The 19097-nt window shown below is 49.2% G+C and overlaps 1 protein-coding gene and 1 long non-coding RNA gene across 8 annotated transcripts in view; both read right to left on the reverse strand.

Moving 5' to 3' along the window:
- MGLL (monoglyceride lipase) overlaps nucleotides 1-18697 on the reverse strand; it is a 131317-nt gene extending 112620 nt beyond the window's left edge. The window contains exons 1-2 of one of the 7 annotated variants that reach the window (XM_023589578.3): nucleotides 18679-18697; nucleotides 16459-16603 (exon numbers count right to left, since the gene is read on the reverse strand). In XM_023589578.3, the coding sequence (XP_023445346.1) occupies nucleotides 16459-16583 (125 nt within the window). In that variant the 5' untranslated portion in view covers nucleotides 16584-16603; nucleotides 18679-18697. Of the gene's footprint in view, nucleotides 1-16458; nucleotides 16604-17074; nucleotides 17632-17840; nucleotides 18658-18678 lie in introns of those variants that run through there. The other 6 variants (XM_071212250.1, XM_071212249.1, XM_004461169.5 and 3 more) reach the window with 6 other exon arrangements.
- On the reverse strand, nucleotides 651-16452 carry LOC139437659 (uncharacterized). Its single transcript, XR_011647581.1, has 2 exons — nucleotides 6705-16452; nucleotides 651-5805 (listed from the first exon to the last, which is right to left on the reverse strand). It is a non-coding gene; the product is annotated as an uncharacterized lncRNA (long non-coding RNA).
- Nucleotides 18698-19097: the final 400 nt, after the last annotated feature.

Genomic DNA, 19097 nt, shown 5'->3' on the forward strand with positions numbered 1-19097 from the left:
TCAATGGACATTTGGGTTGTTTTCACCTTTTGTCTATTATAAATAGAGCTGCTATTCTTGTACACTTGTGTACAAGTTTTTGTGTGGGCCTATGTTTTCTTTTCTCTTGGGTCTATACCTAGCAGTGGAATTCCTTGGGTCAAAATGGTAATTCTCTGGTTAATTTTCTGAGGAATTTTCAGATTGTTTTCCACAGTGGTTGCACAATTTTACATCTACCCCAGCAGTAGAGGAGGGGTTCTCATTTTTCTACATCCTCACCAACACTTATCATCTGCGTTTTTTATTCTAGCTATCCTGGTGGATACGAAGAGTTGTCTCATTGTGGTTTTGATTTGCATTTCCCTGATAACCAATGATATTGAGCATCTCTTCATGTGCTTTTCACTTTTATATATCTTCTTTGGAGAAATATCTATTCAGATCCTTTTCCCACTTTGAAATCATGGTTTTTTAAAATATTTTTAATATTGGGTTATGAGTTCTTTATATATTTTAGATATAAGCCCCTTATCAGATATATGATTTGCAAATATTTTATTCCAGTCTATGGGCTATCTTTTCACTTTCTTGACAGTATTCTTTGAAGCCCAAAATAAGTTTTTATGAACTACAATTTATTTTTTCTTTTGTTGTTTGTGCTTTTGGTGTCATGTCTAAGAAACCACTGTCAAATTCAAGATCATGAAGATTTACTCTTAGATTTTCTTCTTAGAGTTTTATAGTTTTAACTTCTACATTTAGGTCTTTGATCCATTTTGTGTTAAATTTTATATATGGTATGGGGTCCACCTTCTTTTTTTTTTTTTGCCTCTGAATATCCAGTTGTCCCAGTTTCATATATTGAAAAGACTGTTCTTTTCCCCAGTGAATTGTCTTGGAACCTTTGTAAAAAATTGAACTGAGCATAGAGATATAGGTTTATTTCTGGACTTTCAATTCTATTGCATTGTTCTATATGTCTATCCTTATGCCTGCACCATATTTACTTGATTATTGTTATTTTGTTTTGAAATTTGCAAGTGTGAGTCTTCCTGCTTTTTTGTTTGTTTTGGTGACAGCAACTCAGCACCCCACTTTGTGATGGTTGCTAACCCCGCACTCTGGTTCAATCAGATACCCCATGAAAATTCTGCTCTTTGTCTCTACTCCAAAGTAGGCTTTTCTTATGAGAAAATATGTCTACAGCCTCCAGTGTGGGCTTTTTTAGTTCCATGACGACTCTTTCAGTTGTGACAGAATAACCTGCCTATACTTTATCAGCTCATGTCCTGTTAGGTTTGATTTGAAGGGTCAAGTAACAAGACTAGGATCTGGTTTCCCTCTCATCACTTCTCAGCCTTGCCTTCTTGAGGTGGGCTCCACTCCTGGTCAAGCTTCCCCGTCATGGTTTCAAGATGGCTGCCACAAGTGCCCTGAGGTGCACTACCAGAGTCAACTCCTTAGGAGAGTAGCGATAACCTCCTTCCCAGAAATCCAGAAACCCTCACTACTCACTGACCCAGACCAATCACTGTGGCTGGGGTGGGAAGTGGGAGGATTAACATCCTGATAGGCTTAAACCTGTCACAGGATCAATCCCTGATCAGGATGGAGCCAACACCAACAGAAACAAAGAGGTCAACTCAGACCGACAGAATATCTCAGGCTACATGTAATATCAGGTGTTAAAAACTGCATTTTGACTTTGGATAAAAAGGGGGAAATGGAAAGGACAAGTGAGTTTATATGGCTAAGAGTCTCCAAAAAAGAGTTGGGAGGTCATCAGGGGGTGATGCTTATGCATGCCTCAGCAGGGTACCAGAGACAGCCAAGGTAGATGGAAACACAGGTGCTGGTTCTCCTGAGGGCTGCAGAGACCCGCATGTTCTATGGTCAGGGCGGATGGCTCTGGAGTTCAGGGCCATGTCAGTTGGCCCTACTTTGGAGTTTGTGTTCTTGAGTGTGATGGAGTTGGACTCAGATATAACCTTTCTACACATGCCTCTACTGTCACTTTTACCAGACCTGTGGTTGGCATTTGGGTTGGTGTATACTCAGAAGACCTGAATCTCTGAACTGTCCATGTGATGATGGCTGGGCCCTGGGCCTAAGCAGACTTGTAGCTCCTACCCTCTGGTTTCTTGGACTTACCCTGGCCAGCTCACAGGGAGGTGAAGAGGGTCAACCACCACACCAGGGAGCCAAGAATGCCTACAACTGTGAGCAGGAGAATTGCATCCATCATCCACGTGGAATCTAAACCCCCTCTTGATGTAGAGGGGGACTGGACATAGCCATGCCAGGGTCCACAGGATGGAGGAATAGAGTATGAATTAGAATGGACTTACTGGTGTTCTGCTGGGGAACTATTGTGATTAGTAAGGGAAGAAATTACAGTAGTGATGTGGAGAGGGTGGCCACGGTGGCTGCTGATGGTCAGGAGAGGGAAGAAGAGATATGGTGCGGGGGCATTTTCAGGATTTGGAGTTGTCCTAGGTGGTGCTGCAGGGATGGATGCTGGACATTGTGTGTCCTACCATGGGCCACTGGGTGGACTGCTCCAGAATGTGTTCACCGGGTGCCGTGGACGTGCCACAATGATGGAAGAGTTTGTTGATGGGGGAGGGGTGGCATGGGCGGGGTGGGGGGTATATGGCGACCTCATATTTTTTTAATGTAAACATTTTTTTAAAAAGTAGAGAAGAGGGGTGTCTCAAGTTTGGGGAACTGTTGGTGGGAGAAGTGAGGAATGGATACTAGTGAGACCCCAAACAATGCCTCATCTCCCACTACTCTCCATCATCAGCCTCTGCTTTACTTACTCACCCCTCCAGCACCTTTGCTGAAGCTGCAGCAAACACCTAGGATGCCTTCCCCCTTCTCACTCCTGCTCCTAAATATCTCTCCTGGCCCAGTTTAAGGTTCAGTTCAAATATCACAACCCAAGTTTGAGGTTCAAGTCAAATATCACAACCCAATCACTCACCGCCCACACTCCTCCATAATCCAGATGCAGCTGGTTGAAAACATCAGAATGGAAAAGGGGGCTGAGATACATAGGTATGGATTTTTCTTACATAAATCGAAATCCATTGGTAGGCAGCCCAAACTTGGTTTGGTTGTTTCATGCTGTCACCAAGGACCCAGATTTCTCCATCCTTCTCCTATACCCTCTGTGGCACCCTCTTTCATCTTTTAGCTCTTATCCCATGATTACAAGATGGTTGCTGCAGCTCTGAGCATTACAAGCATAATCAAAGGTAGGAACTGGGGGCAGGGGTAACTGGGGTGGACAAACAGACCTCACTTCATCCTGTTCTCTCTTGCCTTTTATCATGAAGCTTAAATCCGTTCCGGGGGCCTCCAGAGCTAGGCTCATGTCTCAGCCATAACTGGGTCCCCTAGCCAGCTCTAGATGCAAGAATGCTGGGAAAAAGGAATGGGTGAGCCATATTAGATTAAGGCCAATCAAGAGTCATCCCCCCCCCCCAAAAAAAAAGAATCATCCCCCTGGGGACAAAAATCAGCAAGAAAGAAGGGAGCAGGGGGGATGTTCACAGAGAAGGCAACTGCTGTGACTGCACAATGCCTTTACTCTTCGTAAGACAGTTTATCCAGCACACTCCCACTTTTGCATCTGCAGTTCCCTTGCGCCCGATGGCCAACAGGACTTGCTAAAACTGGACGGTCTCGGATATAAGATAACAAGGCAAAGGATAATCCAAGACCAACTTTAGCTAGGCTAGTATATCCACCATGAAACCACAGAGAAGTACCCATATGAAAAGGCAGGGTCCTTGGCCAAGCCTAGAAATTCATTCATATGAAGACTTGGAAGAGTTTCCTACTTGCTTTGAAAAACTGGACTGTAAACCATAACTAGCCTCCCTTGGCCTCTGACTCTAGAATGGTTCTCCCACAGCCTACATGATAAATGCCTTAGCATGTCAAATATGGGCTCCCAAACCTGCCATTCCAAATCATCGTTTGCTATGCACTTCAGATGCCAATTTCAAAAGGCCGCCTGTTGTTTCCAGAATCGATCACACCCTTTCGCATCTCCATGCCTGTGCTAAAACGCCCCTCCTGCCCAGAATGCTCCTTTCTACCTTTAGCACCTAGCTTAAAGCAAGCTGACCTTCCCTATGAAACTCAACACAGAATTCACAGCCCTTACATGCAAACTCCCATCGTGTTTGCTTGGCACTGACCTCTAACTAATGTGTGGGGACATCTGCATCATTCAAAGGCCAAGATCGAGCTGCTTTATTTCTGTATCTTCAAATTGGGATGAGACCTGGTGCAAACAAGGTGTTCAGAAAGAACTCATTTGAGTGCCCTCACTGAAATGGGCCCTGCGTCTCCACGCACCGTTCTTGTCCATGCTATAGTTTACATTTGTAACGCAGTTAACACCTGTTGAATCATCTCCCCACATCCAAAAAGGAAGCAGACCTTCTCTCCAGATTCTGGTGTCCACATTGACTTCTTGGTCAAAATAGAAAACATTGTCTGCTATAATGCAGCTCCCACTTACAGAATTTTACTTCTAAATTAAATGGACTAAAACACAGCCATCTATTATTTCAAGGGATTGCCGGCAGGGAATACTTTTATTCTAGTTTTACAGACTAACTCCTGAAATGATACTTCTGAATTTAGGCACTATATTCCCCACATAAAGTACCAATCCTTCTATCCACACTCAGTGGAATGCTTCTAGTCTTTTCCTAGAAAACCATGCCAGAAGGGACTTTGGGAATCATCTAATTCAATCTTTGCACTCTAAGTATGGGGAAATGCCTTCATTCATTCAACTAGCATGTATAGATCCCTCATTTTGAGCTAGGCAAGAAACTCTGCACCAAGCAAGCACTGGAGAAGAAAGAATAAAAATCTAACATGAATTCTGCCCTGAAGGAGCTCGGAGGTTGTTCCATAATCATGAGATGCAAACTATCTTAGAGTCCTATAAAATGCAAAACTCTCTGGAAACTCGCTGTCCTCTGTCTGGAAGGCTCAGGAGATAGCACCTCCCTAATATTACTCAGAGGCAGAGGTGGGAATAAAACCTCAACCCTGGTTTCCCAACTCCTAGCACAGAGCAACTTTCCTTAGGTGGTAGAATTCAGAAAAGGTCAAATTACATTCCTCCCCTATCCTGGGTCCTTGGAAGTGCCCTCACACACTCATCCTCTCCTGCCTTTCCAGGGGGACATCTCATGTGACATATGCAGAGACTTGACAGGGACTTGCATGTCGGGGCTTGCTCTCTTGTTGCTCTTGAAACATTGCCACCACGAGGACAAGTCTGGGCTAGACGTACAGAGCTTGGGAGACCCCGAGGAGAAGAACTGAGATTCTCCTACCAACTGCCATCCCTGAACACTAAGCCTTAAGCTGCCTGGCCACTGCCCACAGAGCCAGCAGCTAACCACAGACACATGAAGGAAACCAGCCAAGATCAGCAGAAGATCCGCCCAGCCCAGCCCAGCCCAAACTGCCAACCCCCAGAATCGTGAGCTAAATGAAGATCTCCGTGGTTGCTAGACAGCAATATATTAGTGACGCGACCCCAGGCTACCTGCCTACTCTAGATATAGTACAGGACAGGATGGCCCTTGCACTAACAGTCACTTTTCTTGTAGCATAAACATCTCTGCACTGCATGAGTACGTAATCAGGACCGAAAAAGAAATAGATACCGAAGACTGGAATAACTTGAGACCACTGAAAATGGGCTGGATGCTTTTTCTAAGGTTCGTTTGAGTTGAGTGCTGCTCAGCAGTGCTTCCAGTCAAGAGCCAAACCACAAATTCTGAGCTGTTACATAAGATAAAAGAAAAACATCTTGTTACCCTAACTCTGTGTTATCTCAAAAAGAATTTCACCACCAACTGCTTTCTCATGGCCTTCTCATTTCATTAACATTGAAAACCATCCAGAATCAGTGGAAGTTTATAAGGAAGCTTGAAATCTCACTGGAAAGGATTTTTTTTTTCTTTTATTGTGGTAACATGTATATGTATATGCGTATGTATATGTAGCAAGAAATCCCCCATTTTAACCATTTTAAGTGTACAGTCCAGTGTCATGAATTATATTCACAATATTCTGCCATAATTTGGAATTGATTTTTAACATCTAAAAAATAATAACAACCTGAAGACTAGAAAAAGCATGTAGCCCAATGTTACTGGTGGGGAAGAGCAAAGGTAGAATTTACAAAACAAACGTTATTACTGCTTTCGTGACTAATGTTTGCCAGAAGGGTGGTGGGAAGTAAGAGACCATGGTGGGTGACAAGCATGCCTGACATGTGGTCCCCAAGACTCTTAATTCATACTTCTATTACTGGAGTCCTTTATAAAAGGAACAAAATTCAGACATAGGGAGAGAAAGAAGCAAGAAACCGAACATCGATGGAACCAGGAAGAGAAGGGATAGACCAGGAGATGCCACCATGAGACAAGCTAAGGACCGAGGATTGCTGGCAGCCAGCCCCAGAACACCAGTCTTCGGGAAGAAAGCATTGCCTTGACTTGGACTTTCCTTTAGCCTGAAAACCATAGCAAGTAAATTCCCATTGTTTAAGCCAAACCACTCCATGTCATCACTAGAGCCTACAAGACCGACAGTGGTGGCTGCCCAAGAGGTCTGACTAAATCTTAAGGGCTCCCCCTTACATCTCATTCTTTCCAGGCAGTGTCCTTGGCACTTACTGTGCATCCTTACAGTTCCCCTCTGGGAAAGGTGCTCTTCTTCCCCATTCGAAGATGAGACCCAGACGCAAAGACTGGTCAAGTAACGTCCCTGGTGCTGGGCTGAGTATGTGTTGCCTAGTGTTTTCTCCATAGCACCATCCTGCCTTTGCTTCCCAAGGAGGCAAAACACATCTCTTGCAGCTTGACCACACAGGATAAACAGAGTGCAATTTCTCCAGTGTCTAAAGACAGCAATTTCCTAATTAGAGATCTTTCATCCTTCATCCAATGGGACCTGGGAAAAGTGACCGGCTTTGACAAGGAGAGGTTCATCTGGGGGTAGGAACACATAGGCAGTTTTCTTAGTTCCTTCAGTCTCTTTCTCTGTCCATGCTTTTTCCCTCCTTGCCTCCTCTTTATTTGGGGGTTCCCTCCTCTACCCCCCACCCCACCATCCTTCTTTCCATTCCCAGGCTGTCATTTTCCTAGAGGCCTCCTGGGCTTCTCATCCTCCTACACATACCCCTTCCTCCCATCCTATCTTGAGTCCCTGTATATCTCTGGCAACCTTTTCTGAAGACCCACTATTCCTTCTACCCAGCATCCGTGGAAACCACCCAGATCCCACACTCTTCTCATGTTGGAAAAGCGCGCCACCCAGAATGGAGACATGGCCAGATGGCTTTGGGATGGGTGGAGGGAGCTGCTGAATTGAGAGCTCTCCAAGCCCTGACCCAAACTGGACACTTGCTCAAACCCCTACCGGGCAGGAGTAGCTTGAGGTTTAAACTCGTAAGAAGGTGGTTTGGGAGCAACTCCTGAGAAATGATGCCAAGCAGAAGAAACAAGTGGTCCAGAGACTGCCATTTCAGCCCACACTAACCCACGATGCCATCTGAAGAGTTCGCTTTGGTTTCATCTCATCTCATATTACTTCATCTTCTGAGATAATGAGTTTGGGGCAGTGCTTGGGATCACCGACCACCCCCTTTTTGAGAATCTGGGGGAGTCTGTGGTCTACCCCCTGTCCACAGAGGTGCATAGATTTACATACCCACCATGTCTAAAGATCCACATCCTTCCCAGGTCTTAAAAGGTACCCATGAACCTTCTGGAAGTCCCCAAGGTTGGGAGGGCTGGTGACCTCCAAGGATATCTTCATGCTCAAGTCTGAGCTCCTCAATCAGAAGAAAAATAGCTCTGCTAATAAAACGCTCACACGTTCCTTTCCTTCTGCAGTAGCAAATCCATTCATTCAACAAACAGTTTTAGCTCCTGAGGACTGGGCAGTTGCTCTAGCACCAGGGGCGTAATATGTACACAAAGAAACAAAATAGCGGAGTTTCCATCTGGGTTGGGAGAAGCTCTTCACCATCTCAGCAATCTAACCCTTTCTCTGGGCCACTGTTCAAATCCCCACAGGCTGGCAATACCTGGCTGCTCCCTGGAAGAAGCATTATGAGACAACGGGTAGGACGGCTCAAGGTGCAAACATCTAAAGGCCCCACAGGTATTTTTCACACCGTAACCTCCATTCTGATCTCTGTTCATTCTAGTCTCCTGCCCCTTGCAATCTTCTAAATATTTTTGATTTTGAAAGCTTGTTCAAGGGAAGGAAGGCCAAATTTCCTTTAACCTAAAAATCAACTGAGGATATATTTTTACAACCTTTTTCTTTTCTTTTCTCTTTCCTATCTTCTCCTTCCTCCCTCCCTCCCTCTTTTCTTCTTCCAGAAGAGAATGCTGATTGAGCTGTGATCCCATAATAATGGCTCATGTGAATTTTTCTCAAGCGAGGTGAGACATGCCTCTTAATCCCAGCACACAAGAGGATTTGTTAAAAGCCAAGAGTAGAAACCAGGGGGCCACCTTAGCCCCGGAGAAGGGCGTGTTGGAATATGTCTACAGATGTTGAATCAGGGGCAGCTGCAGATGAAGGGTCGTGAGTGCACAGCTCCCTTGCAGCACCCAAGTTCCACACACACCCCTTGTTGTGGCTTACGGGGCTCTCAGATACACAGAGAACAAAGCCACCCCCAGTGTCACTGCTGACCACCGTCAGCATCCCCGCCCCCAGACCCTACTGAGCAGGCTGTGTGCACTGGAAAGAGCCTCCTCCACCAAGAACCTTGGGTGACCCTAAAATGGGGGACAAGGGTCGTCTTGTGATCTCAGCTGTAAACATTCGCACGCTGAAGCCCGTTTGCTCCGTTTATACAATAACCAATGGTTTGGGTTTGCATTCTCGGACAAAGTGCATCTGGAATTAAGATCTAAACCTAAAAGGTGCCGATAACGGATAAATAGACAATGGTGGACAACGGTGGCTATTCAGGAAGCAGCTTGCTCGGCTATTTTTTTCTTAGAGTCCACTGGAAAACAAAGCCAGATTTGTAGCTGCAGAACATTCTTATAGCAACTGGAAGAAATTATCCCTTAACGAAGCTGTTGGAAAAATCAACTGCAAGAATAGCAGCCGGTCTTTGCTCTTGCCATCAAAGGATCTCTGCTATTCGAAGAGAAAAAAAAAAAAGCCCAGAAGAGATGCCCTATTTAAAAATAAGGCAGGCATTTTGCTATGCTATAACAAAAGCATATGCTTCAGAAGGAGAAATAACAGTTTCAAACTAGAGAGAAACTTTTGGAAATACTTAAAATAGGGAAAAGAAAATAGAGGTGCTATTGAAAGTCAGTGATCTGATTAAAAATAACGTCATTGCTATAAAATGCATCGTATGCTCCATTTTCTCAGAGTTTCAGTGCAGATTTCATGAAACAACGGAGATAAGTCAAAGGTGCTTCGTTTTTTTTTTTAATTTTGGGAAGATCATGTAAAACATGACTTCTTTCTGACAACTGTGAAAGCAAATGTCCCTGTCATTAGTATTTTCTTGTTGATTTTGGAGGTAAAATTCGTTTTTGCTTGGCCATGCTGGGCTGCACCAGCCCATGCTCTCACCTCTCCTACCAGATCATTACAGGGCTGCGCGAGTGAAATGGAAAACAACATTTGGTGACCCTGCGTGTCCCCACTGTCTGAGAGCCACCCCTGCAGCTTATGAGCAGGGGAGAATAAGCACAAGGTAGCTGCTGCAAAGGACAAACCCATGTCCCTTCTGCCCTTGGGAGGCACCAGCTCTGACCCGGGTCCCTGAAAGAGAGCTGCCTGGGAAGTCGTCCCTTCCCTCCGCCCACCGACCACCAATCACCACGCCTGGTGAACGCTGACCTTCCACACAGAGGCCTGGGCTCTTCACCGCTCACCTAGATCACTGCAAACTGCGCCACTTCTCTGCTTAAAACCTGCCCATGGCTCCCCACCCCGTAAACACTCCAGTGCCAGCCCTGGAGCTTGGCTGAAGGAGCCCCCAAAGTCCTGCCCCCCTCCCACCTCTCTAGCTTCAGCTCTTGCTCCTTTCTGCCTCAGCCTATTACCTCCAGTATTACCCCCTTCCTGGGATACCCTGAGCCCACCATGCTACATCGTGCTTTTCTGCGCCTGCCATGCCCTGCTTTCAGGTTGAAGACTGCTCCAGGGTGCTGGCCAAAACCGGTGAGTAGGAGCTGAAATTCAATCTGAGCTCTCGCCCTGGGGCTGTGTCCTTCCCAGTGTGCTCAAAGGCTCTATCTGCCTGGCTCATCAGCCGCTCTGTCTGCAGGTACTTGCCACATTCTGTTTTAATGATCCCGTGCATTTATCTTAAAACCGCCCCCCTCAATCAAACAAAGTGCTCTTTGCACCCTCATCCTGATAGAGGCCTGTGCAGACCTCAGTGAAGAAGTGTTTGCTGAACCGACTTGTTGAGGGACCAACGCTGAGCACCGACTGTGATTCCACCCAGCCTGGCTTATCCCAGAGGCTCTGGGGAGCCCTCGGGCTCCCCTCTGACAATCAGGAATGAGGGGGGGTTAGAAGAGAAGGTTGTCCCTCTGCCCACAGAGAAAAAGGAATGGGATTGGAAGGGGGCTACTTTTAGGGACAAAGAAGTCATGCAGATTGGTGAACCCTGCGGCATCCCACCAAGTCACCAGGTGGGTGACGCAGCAGCTAGAATTCTGGAACCCCGAGTCACTCGAGCAGCAGGTGTTCGAGGGGAAGAGTTTCCGAGGCTGCAGGAGTGTGACATCTCTCCACGTTCCTTTCTAGAGACTCAAAGATGCTAAGTACGCCCTGCAGAACTGGCACCCAGGACACTGGCCTTACTCAGGCAGGGGAGAAGGGCCTCACAAAACTGTTTTGCAACCTGATTGAAAAACCTAAGGGGAAGGGGAGAAAAGGGGGAAACAAAACAAAAGAAGTCTGATCTTTTCAAACAAAATTTCCAAAAGGCCATGGAGAGAGAAATGACGCCCAGTCAGATGGTGAAATTTCTCGTCTAGGGGCCTGCATCCGGTTGGCTGAGACGGCCCTTATCTTTGGGAGCCACGGGTGCCACGCCTGAGAGGGTGGCTGATGCAAGAGGACATTCTGGGGGTGGGAGGGAGAGAGAATGTTTTGTACCATTTAAATATATCCCAGTTCCCGGGGATGGCTTCTTCTCCAGGTAAATTTGCATGAAGTGGGAAGGAGTGTCCTAGGATGGCCCTGCCCCAAACTCCCAAACTCCAGAGACAGAGCCAAGGCTTCGTAGAGAAAGGGTTCCAGGCGACCTAGGAGAAGGCAGGTCAGGGCTGGAGGGAGGCGGCTGGCCCCGGCTGGCCCACTCGGGGGAACGAGGCAAGGAGCAGCAGCAGCGGGGGCACCTGGGCTTAGAGGCTCAAAAGCCGCAGGCCTTAGACCGTGGCTCGGAGCAACTGGGAGATGCCGCAAACCATGTCCCCTGCTCGTCGCCCTTGTTTGTGGATCTGGGCCCCAATCCGTGCCACCCACAGGAACACCTTCTAGAACCTACAGATTGCCCTAGGGGGCGGTTCCGACTGAGGGAGCTGGGGAGCCGTGAGAGGAGAGGAAACCCTGGTGAGGAGGGGGTTGCAGGGTTCACAGAGGACACAAGCCAAGTGACTACAAAGCCTGAGGCAGGAAGCCTGGAAAAGGAATTCTAGGGGCTTAAGTTCCAGAAAGTCTTTGCAAATGCTGGGGACAACAGAATGCTAAATGGAACTCAGAAAGACATCCTGGCCAGGCGAATTCCAGGGATTCTCAAGGATGGGGGTTGGGGAGGGTCACCTCCTGGCGGGGAGAACATCAAGACATCTGCAAATGGGCCAACAACTTGGAACGAGCTCATTCGCTACGTCAATGGACACCATAATATAAGCTACAGGAAGAAACGCTTGTCAGATTGTCAGCATCCAAGGGCTACCACAGGACAAAGAGGGAAAAAAAGCATGAGGGAAGTATTCGCTTCAAAGAAAGATGAAGAACCCTGATTGATTTATTCGACACATCCATCTACTTTGCATATTCTTTGCGTCAGCCCTTGCTCATCACGCAGGAATATGAAATACGGAGTGAAAACGAACACAGCATCTGGTAGGGGTCCAAGCTGTATAATCAGTTACGGCAGGCTCTCCAGCTTTCCAGATCATTCACTCTTCTAAGTAGGGCTACAAAGGATCCAGAAGTTAGTTCAAATGAACCAAGGGGCCACTTTGGTGGACCAGATAAAAAGATGGTAGCACAGTATGGCGAATGCAATTCCTACCACTGAATCGTACGCTTGAAAGTGGTTAAAGTGGGAAATTTTGTGTCGTATCTATGTTATCCACAATAAAAGTTTTCTAAAAATGGATTAGGGGGAAGCAGATGTGGCTCAAGAAATTGAGCTTCCACCTACAACACGGGAGGTCCCTGGTGTGGTTCCCAGGGCCTCCTAAGTACGTATTAAGCTGGCGCAACAAGCAGGCATGGCCAGCTGACGCAACAAGAGACACAAGAAAAACACAGTGAGAGACACAACAAAGCAGAGAGTGGAGGTTCCTGGTGCCTCCTGAAGAGGACAAGCAAGACAGCGAGCTGATGCAACAAGGTGAGGCAACAAGAGACACAAGAAGAAAAACATGAGAGGCACAACAAAGCAGGGGAACGGAGATGACTCAAGTGATTAGGTGCCTCCTTCCCACATCGGAGGTCCCAGTTTTGGTTCCCAGTGCCTCCCAAAGAAACAAGGAAGATGAACAGACACAGCAAGTTCAAACATCATGGGGGTAAGGAGAAATAAATACATAAAATAAATCTTTTCTAAAAAGTGGATTAGGATGATGATAGCACAACTGCCAAAAATATGGTATAAGACAGAGGAGTCCTCTACCTGTAAATAATTATGCTACGTTCTTTTGGCCTTCTTTGAGAGAGACTGTGCTTTTTTGCATTTCCCTGTGAATAAAATTTAGATATTCCTTTAAAAGTGGGGGGGGGGGCTAAATGTTATTCAAAAGTCAGGGGCACAAGAGCAGTAATAAACCTCAGGAGCCCACACAGCAATTCAACCCCCTGCTATGAATCAGTCTTTATTATTCCACGGGCTTCATCAGTGGCAATCTGCTAAAGAGCCAGTATGGAAAATTCCAAGGTACTGAATCTGGATAAGTTAGCCAGTCACCTGGGGCATCAAAAGATATATATATATTTTCATAATGGGTATACATCTTTTATGTATTTCCAACTTTTAATATACTGATTAGGGATACTTCATTATTCTGCTCCTCTTTACCATAGGAAGTACACTTTGCCCTAACCAAATTCAGTGTAGTAAGGTTCAGGGTCCAAGTCAGAGGAATTCAGATCAACTCCAGACCAAACCCAAGCCGGTCATCTTGACCAAGGCATGTTACAACTTGGACCTCCATTTGCTCATCTATGAAATGGGAAGAACAATAACAATGACAATAATGGCAATACTTGCTTCACAGGTTGATGTGAAGAGTAAATGAGCTTGTGTGTGCACAGGGTCTAGCCAGACCCTAGAACATGCCAGACACTGGATTAATAGGAGATAGTTCTGGTATACCTTCAGTAGAACAGTTGATATTACTTTACGTAATACTGGGGGTGGGGGGCACACATGACTTTGCCTTGGCATTGCCAAGTGTGAGTTTAAAATCTCCAGCTCGTGATTACGTATGACCGAGTCCCTGGCCTCCTGCATGACATAAGGCCTTGGGTTTGGGCACACAAATTGCAAGAACTATCTCAAGAAATGCTTTCTTCTTTCTCAGTGTCCATTCTGAAGAGATTGGCTTGGAAAAAAAATAATACACACATAATCGGTTTCAATAAAACAGGTTAAGCCAGTTTACCAGGTTAAGGCTGGCACCTGCAAATCCCTGTGGCCCTGGGATGCCTGCAGAGCTGGGTCCTGGAGCCCACAAATTCTCTGAAAGGAGGTGGGCCCTGAGGAGCAGGGGGCTCCTGTGCAAATCGCTGGTGCTCCAGGTGGGAAGGACAAAGCACACTTGGCAACTGGTCAACCAGAAGGCCCACCCAAACCAGTGTCAATTAAGGGAGGGCAAGGGCCCCCCATCTGTACAGGAGGACCCCACAGACGGCTTCTGGGAACCCAAGGACCCCTATGAGAAAGGGACAAGAACAGCAAGGCGAGAGAGGGTGAAGTTGGACCAACATTTTCCCCAGAAAGGAAGTCCCCTCTTCCTTCTCTCCCTCTCCTTCCTCCTCTCTTCTGTCCTTACTGGGAGGAGGCACGATGGCAAAGGAAGACCCTGAGTTTTGAAGGAATGGGCTTGGGGGAAGATCCTGGGCCAGTGGTACCCGCAGCCACCCCCTCCTCCTAGAAGCAGGTGACTGCTGTTCTGGAGGAAATGAAGGTGAAGTACAGCTGCAAAGGCATGAGCGGACCATGCAGGCACAGGCCTCCCGGGGAGCCCGGCTCGTTGGTGAAAACGGGGAGATCGTTTCATCCAGTTGGCATCAACGTCTTCCCTGAAGCCCCCACTGCCTCCCCACCACTCTGGTGGCCACGATCCTTCCTCCAGGAGCCCCTGCACCTCCCCAAGAGCTAGCAGCCACAGAGCCTCTGGGACCCTGCTCCTTTCTGGCTGGTCAGTGGTGGAATGTTTGAAAAGTTTTAAGATGGCAGGGGGAGGGGTGGTGGGAATTCATTTCAATCCTCCCGCCCTTAACTTTTTCCAGACTTACATGTTCTCTTCCAAATCCTAGGGCCCAACTGTTTCAACCTTCCACTCCCCTTCTTATTCCCGTCGTCATCCACCACCGGTAGGAGCTGACTTCCCAGAGGCAGCTCCACGTAAACCGTAAACTGAGGAGGTGAGCTGCCACCTCTGACTAGAGCAAACACAAAGGAGCAGAGAGGGCTCCCCGCAATGCAGCTTCAGCTGAGATTGCCAAAGCCGCCCACAGGCGAGGCAAGGCCGGCCAGCTCGGCCATTCCTAGCCCACTCATCCACCACCCTTCCCCAGTATGCCACCCCTCCTCCAGATGAGGACGGCAGGCTCTCTTTATTTCATTGTCCTCAAAGTAGGGCAAGCTCACCACTCAACACCCCAAAGTCTGCAACTTGGGCACTGAAACCTCTACTTGCAAATCTTTTGCTCCTGTATCTACAGTGATCAAATAACTCTCCAAATGCCACTAATTCTTAGAAATTAAAATAAGAATACGCAATTCTACAGCCAGTTAACTCTGTGTGGGGAATTAATGATTAATTAGCATTAAAATGCCTAATGATTCTCTCTCTGGCTCTCCCTTTCCTTCCCTCCCTACCTCCTTCTCTCTCTCTCTCTCTCTCACACACACACACACACAGAGCACCCATACTCTCCTCTAGAGGAAATCTTAAGTAAAATATTGCCAGACCTGGTAGGAACTTTATTGTCAGCCTATCACTTGCTTTGGGAACACACCAGGGAGAAGGCACCAGCCTGTTTGCACAGCTGCCTAGAAGCTGTGATTTTTACTCCAGAACAGCTTTACAAGTCCCTCTCTCTGGGGGACCAGTAATTGGTCTCTAATGTGCAGCAACCTTGTACACACCTTGTTCAGGAAATAGGCAAAATGTTGTAGGTGTTGTTTTGTACGTGTTAGGGTTGGGTGATTGCTGACACACAATGGGAAACCTAAGCCATATGATACCATTTCCCCAGGGAAACCAGAGGCCTAGGAAACAGGTAAAATGCTCAAGGGGACAGGAAAGTTTCACTTGTCACCAGGACAACTGTCTACCACAAATAATTTTCTGTCCCCGAATACCACAAAAATAAGCAGGTGTTTTCCCTGTTTCATACAAGAGGAGAGGAGCAGCTGTCTCATGGTGTGTCGTCCCCACGCTTATTTCTAAGAAGACAGATCCTCGATGGAAAATGGAAAAAAGTAATTGAGCTGGCAAGAAATCAGAAGGAAATACTCAGACCCCCTTTCTTCCCAGTTACACACATACATCATCATCAGAAGCTCACAATGAAACAGGAAAAGAGCGCAAAGGCTAAAACGTACATTATATTGTTTTTCTCAACCGATTACAATGGTTTTCTTTTGTTGTTGGGCTTGATTTTAAAAGGATGTCCATGCAACAGGAAAGCAAGTCAAGGAAAATCAATCAATCAAAAGTCACGTGGAATTTTTTTTTTACTTGCTCTATGGTAGAAGCACTCTCCAAGTTGTAATCATGAAAAAAAGACCTCCTGGTTCTTAACTAAAAAATAATCGTGACAAGGGGTAAGTTTTAGCTCTGTCAGCACAGCTGTGCCCAGTGTTCAAGTGGCACGTGGAGCAGGTCGCAGGGAAAGTGGCTCCGGAGACGGCGCACGGAGGTGGAGGCGGAGGAGACCTCGGGCAGCGCGGCGGGGGACACTCACCTGGGGGCGCGAGCGGGTTTCCAGTATCTGCAGAAGAGGTACTGCCCGTCTGCGTTGACCAGGTGAGGCAGGTCTCGGTACGGAACATTCTGCGGGGTCCGCCTGGGAGAACTTTTCTCTGGCATTCTGAAACGATCTCCAAGTCCTTGAGAGAAAGGAGGACGTAGTTCGAATCAGAAACAGCCAAAACACACCCAGCCTTGCCTGGAGTCGTCAATGTTTGTTTAAAACACAGTTAAAAAAAAAAAATCCACTCCGTTTCAAAGATTTAAGAAATACATATATTTCTTGCAAACCTTTCCAAAACGGAAAAAAAAATTCCCATTTGTTCTGAAGAAAATGCTCACTTTATTTTTCAAGTGCCTCTGTTACAAGCTTTTTTCCCCCTTCCCATCTGTGTTTATTTTAAATCATTTCAGGAAACTTCATCTTAAAGACTATTTTAGCTGTAATCAAGTGGAAATTATAGTCAGTTCTAAGGGGGACAAAGACCCAGCTGCTAGAAGACCCATCTAACTTAGAATCCCCCGGGAACGGCTTCGGGGGCCACAATAATGAAATGGCTGAGCCTCCGATTCTTTCTCGCCTCCGAAATTCCAAAGATGCGAAGACAAACCTGTTTCCGTCATGTCCCGGGTTTTGCATTCCAGAAGGGAGACAGCCTGGAAGCTCCACGCCAGGCACACCAGGGCTGCGCCCTCAGCCCCGGGCAGCCCTCGGCGGATCCCCAGCCGCGCTCCGCGCCCCCCGCCCGCCCTGCCCCCCGATCATGCCTCTCGAGCTCTCCGGAGCGCTGAGCCCGCGGTCGGCTTGCAGTTCTCAGCGGAGCCTCTCCGGGGCTCCCCTCCTTCCCCGGGGACCCGGGCAGGCGCCTGCGATCCCCAGTCCTAGCTCATGTCATCACTTTTCCCCCAAACAAATCGCGGTGGGGGCTTGCAGAAGGGCGGGGTGCGCGGGCCCGGCACCCACTGCCCGGGAAACCGGGAACTTGCGCCGCGCACACTCGAGCCACTTCGCAGACGCACAAATCCGGGTCGCCAGGCAAAGTCACCCCGCCCCCCCGAGGGCTCCGACAAACTTTGCCTCCTGCCAGTCTCCGACCGCGAAGGGAATGGAGCTCGCGGCTGTCATCCAAACGCCCGCGGGCTTGGCCTGGGGGTCCCCGCACCCCAGAGGGGTGGGACTGGAAAGGCGGGCTTGCTGGGAACAAGTTGACTCGGGGGCTGGGGCCAGGGAGCTGGGGAGGGCGCGCGCTCGCACAAGCACACACACGCGCGCGCGGGTGCGCGGGAGACCCCGCCGAGCGGGCAGGACCGGGGTGCCGCGCCCCGCCGCCGCCGGCGGGCGCTCGTGGGCTGGGGCGGGGGCCGCGAGGCAGTTACCGGGGCCGCGAGCGCCGCTCTCCGCGTCCCCCGAGCGCCGCGCGGTCCTCGTCTGCGGCGGGCGGGCCGAACCGAGCTGCGCGCCGCCGGCTCCGCGGCGATAGGGCGCGGCGTCCGCGCCGCCACTTTATCCCCGGGCCGGGCGCCGCGGCGGGGGCGGGCGGCCCGCGGTGGGTGGGGACGCGCGGGGCCCGGCGGCCTGCGGGCGGTGCGGGAGGCGGCGCCGGCGCCCACGTGTGCCCGGCCAGCGGGGAGGAGCGCGGGGGCACAGCCCGGGACCGTGCCACGCGCTCCGCGCCCCTCCCCGCGCCCGGCCTCGCGGCAGCCGCGCCCCGGGGTGGCCGCCCGGGGAGAGCCACGGGGCCCTCCCTGAGCCGAGCTGGGCTCTCCCGAGCCTCGGCGCGGGAGGACGCGCCGCACGCGCGCACAGGCGCGCACACAGACGCCCCCCCCATCGGGCACACACATACCACAGCCAGCACGTGCACACTCGGATACGAACACGCAGACACAGAGACCCGCATATGTCCAGGTGCATGCACACCCCGAAACATCCCGACACCATCTACACACACAAAGACACAGGCACAGCCATCACGCACACAGCCACACACCTACACACACACAGATCTATGTACACACAGAAACACACAGACACAAGCAGACATGTCACACCCTCAGACACACAAACACACACACACATACCCACAGGCACACAGAGAAACACACAAGAGCAGACACACACAGGCACACAGGCACACCCCCACACAGAGACACGCAGGCACCCAGATCCACACACACATCCACACATGTGTAGACACACAACACACAGACTCACAGGTAAACCAGCTGGCGGTGAGGAGGGGGGCACTTCCTCGGGACATAGAGCAGAAGCAGATGTGCCTCTGCCCCCAGACCTTCAGCACCCTGCGCCCCTGCGCCAGCCCCTCCCCACCCCCAATCTCCCCCGGGGAGGGAAGGGCTGAAAGCAGCCCAGGACAAGTGGCAGTGCAGCCCGGGGGAGGGGGTTCAGGGCTGAGCCTGGGACTCTGGCACCAGCTCCTCCACTTCCCACTCGTCATCTCACCCACCACCCGTCGTGACGGGACCTGTGTCCCACAGGAGTGCGAGAAAGGTGCCCCTCCCTCTGGCCTCAACAGGTCTTCCCGTCCTATTGCTCCACAGATGACCTTGCAGCACAGCAGCGCTGAGGAGGAGGGCTGTCTACAGAAGCCAGTGTGTCACTGTCACACGGGC

The sequence above is a fragment of the Dasypus novemcinctus genome, chromosome 26, assembly GCF_030445035.2.
Source record: "Dasypus novemcinctus isolate mDasNov1 chromosome 26, mDasNov1.1.hap2, whole genome shotgun sequence".
Classification (NCBI taxonomy): domain Eukaryota; kingdom Metazoa; phylum Chordata; class Mammalia; order Cingulata; family Dasypodidae; genus Dasypus; species Dasypus novemcinctus.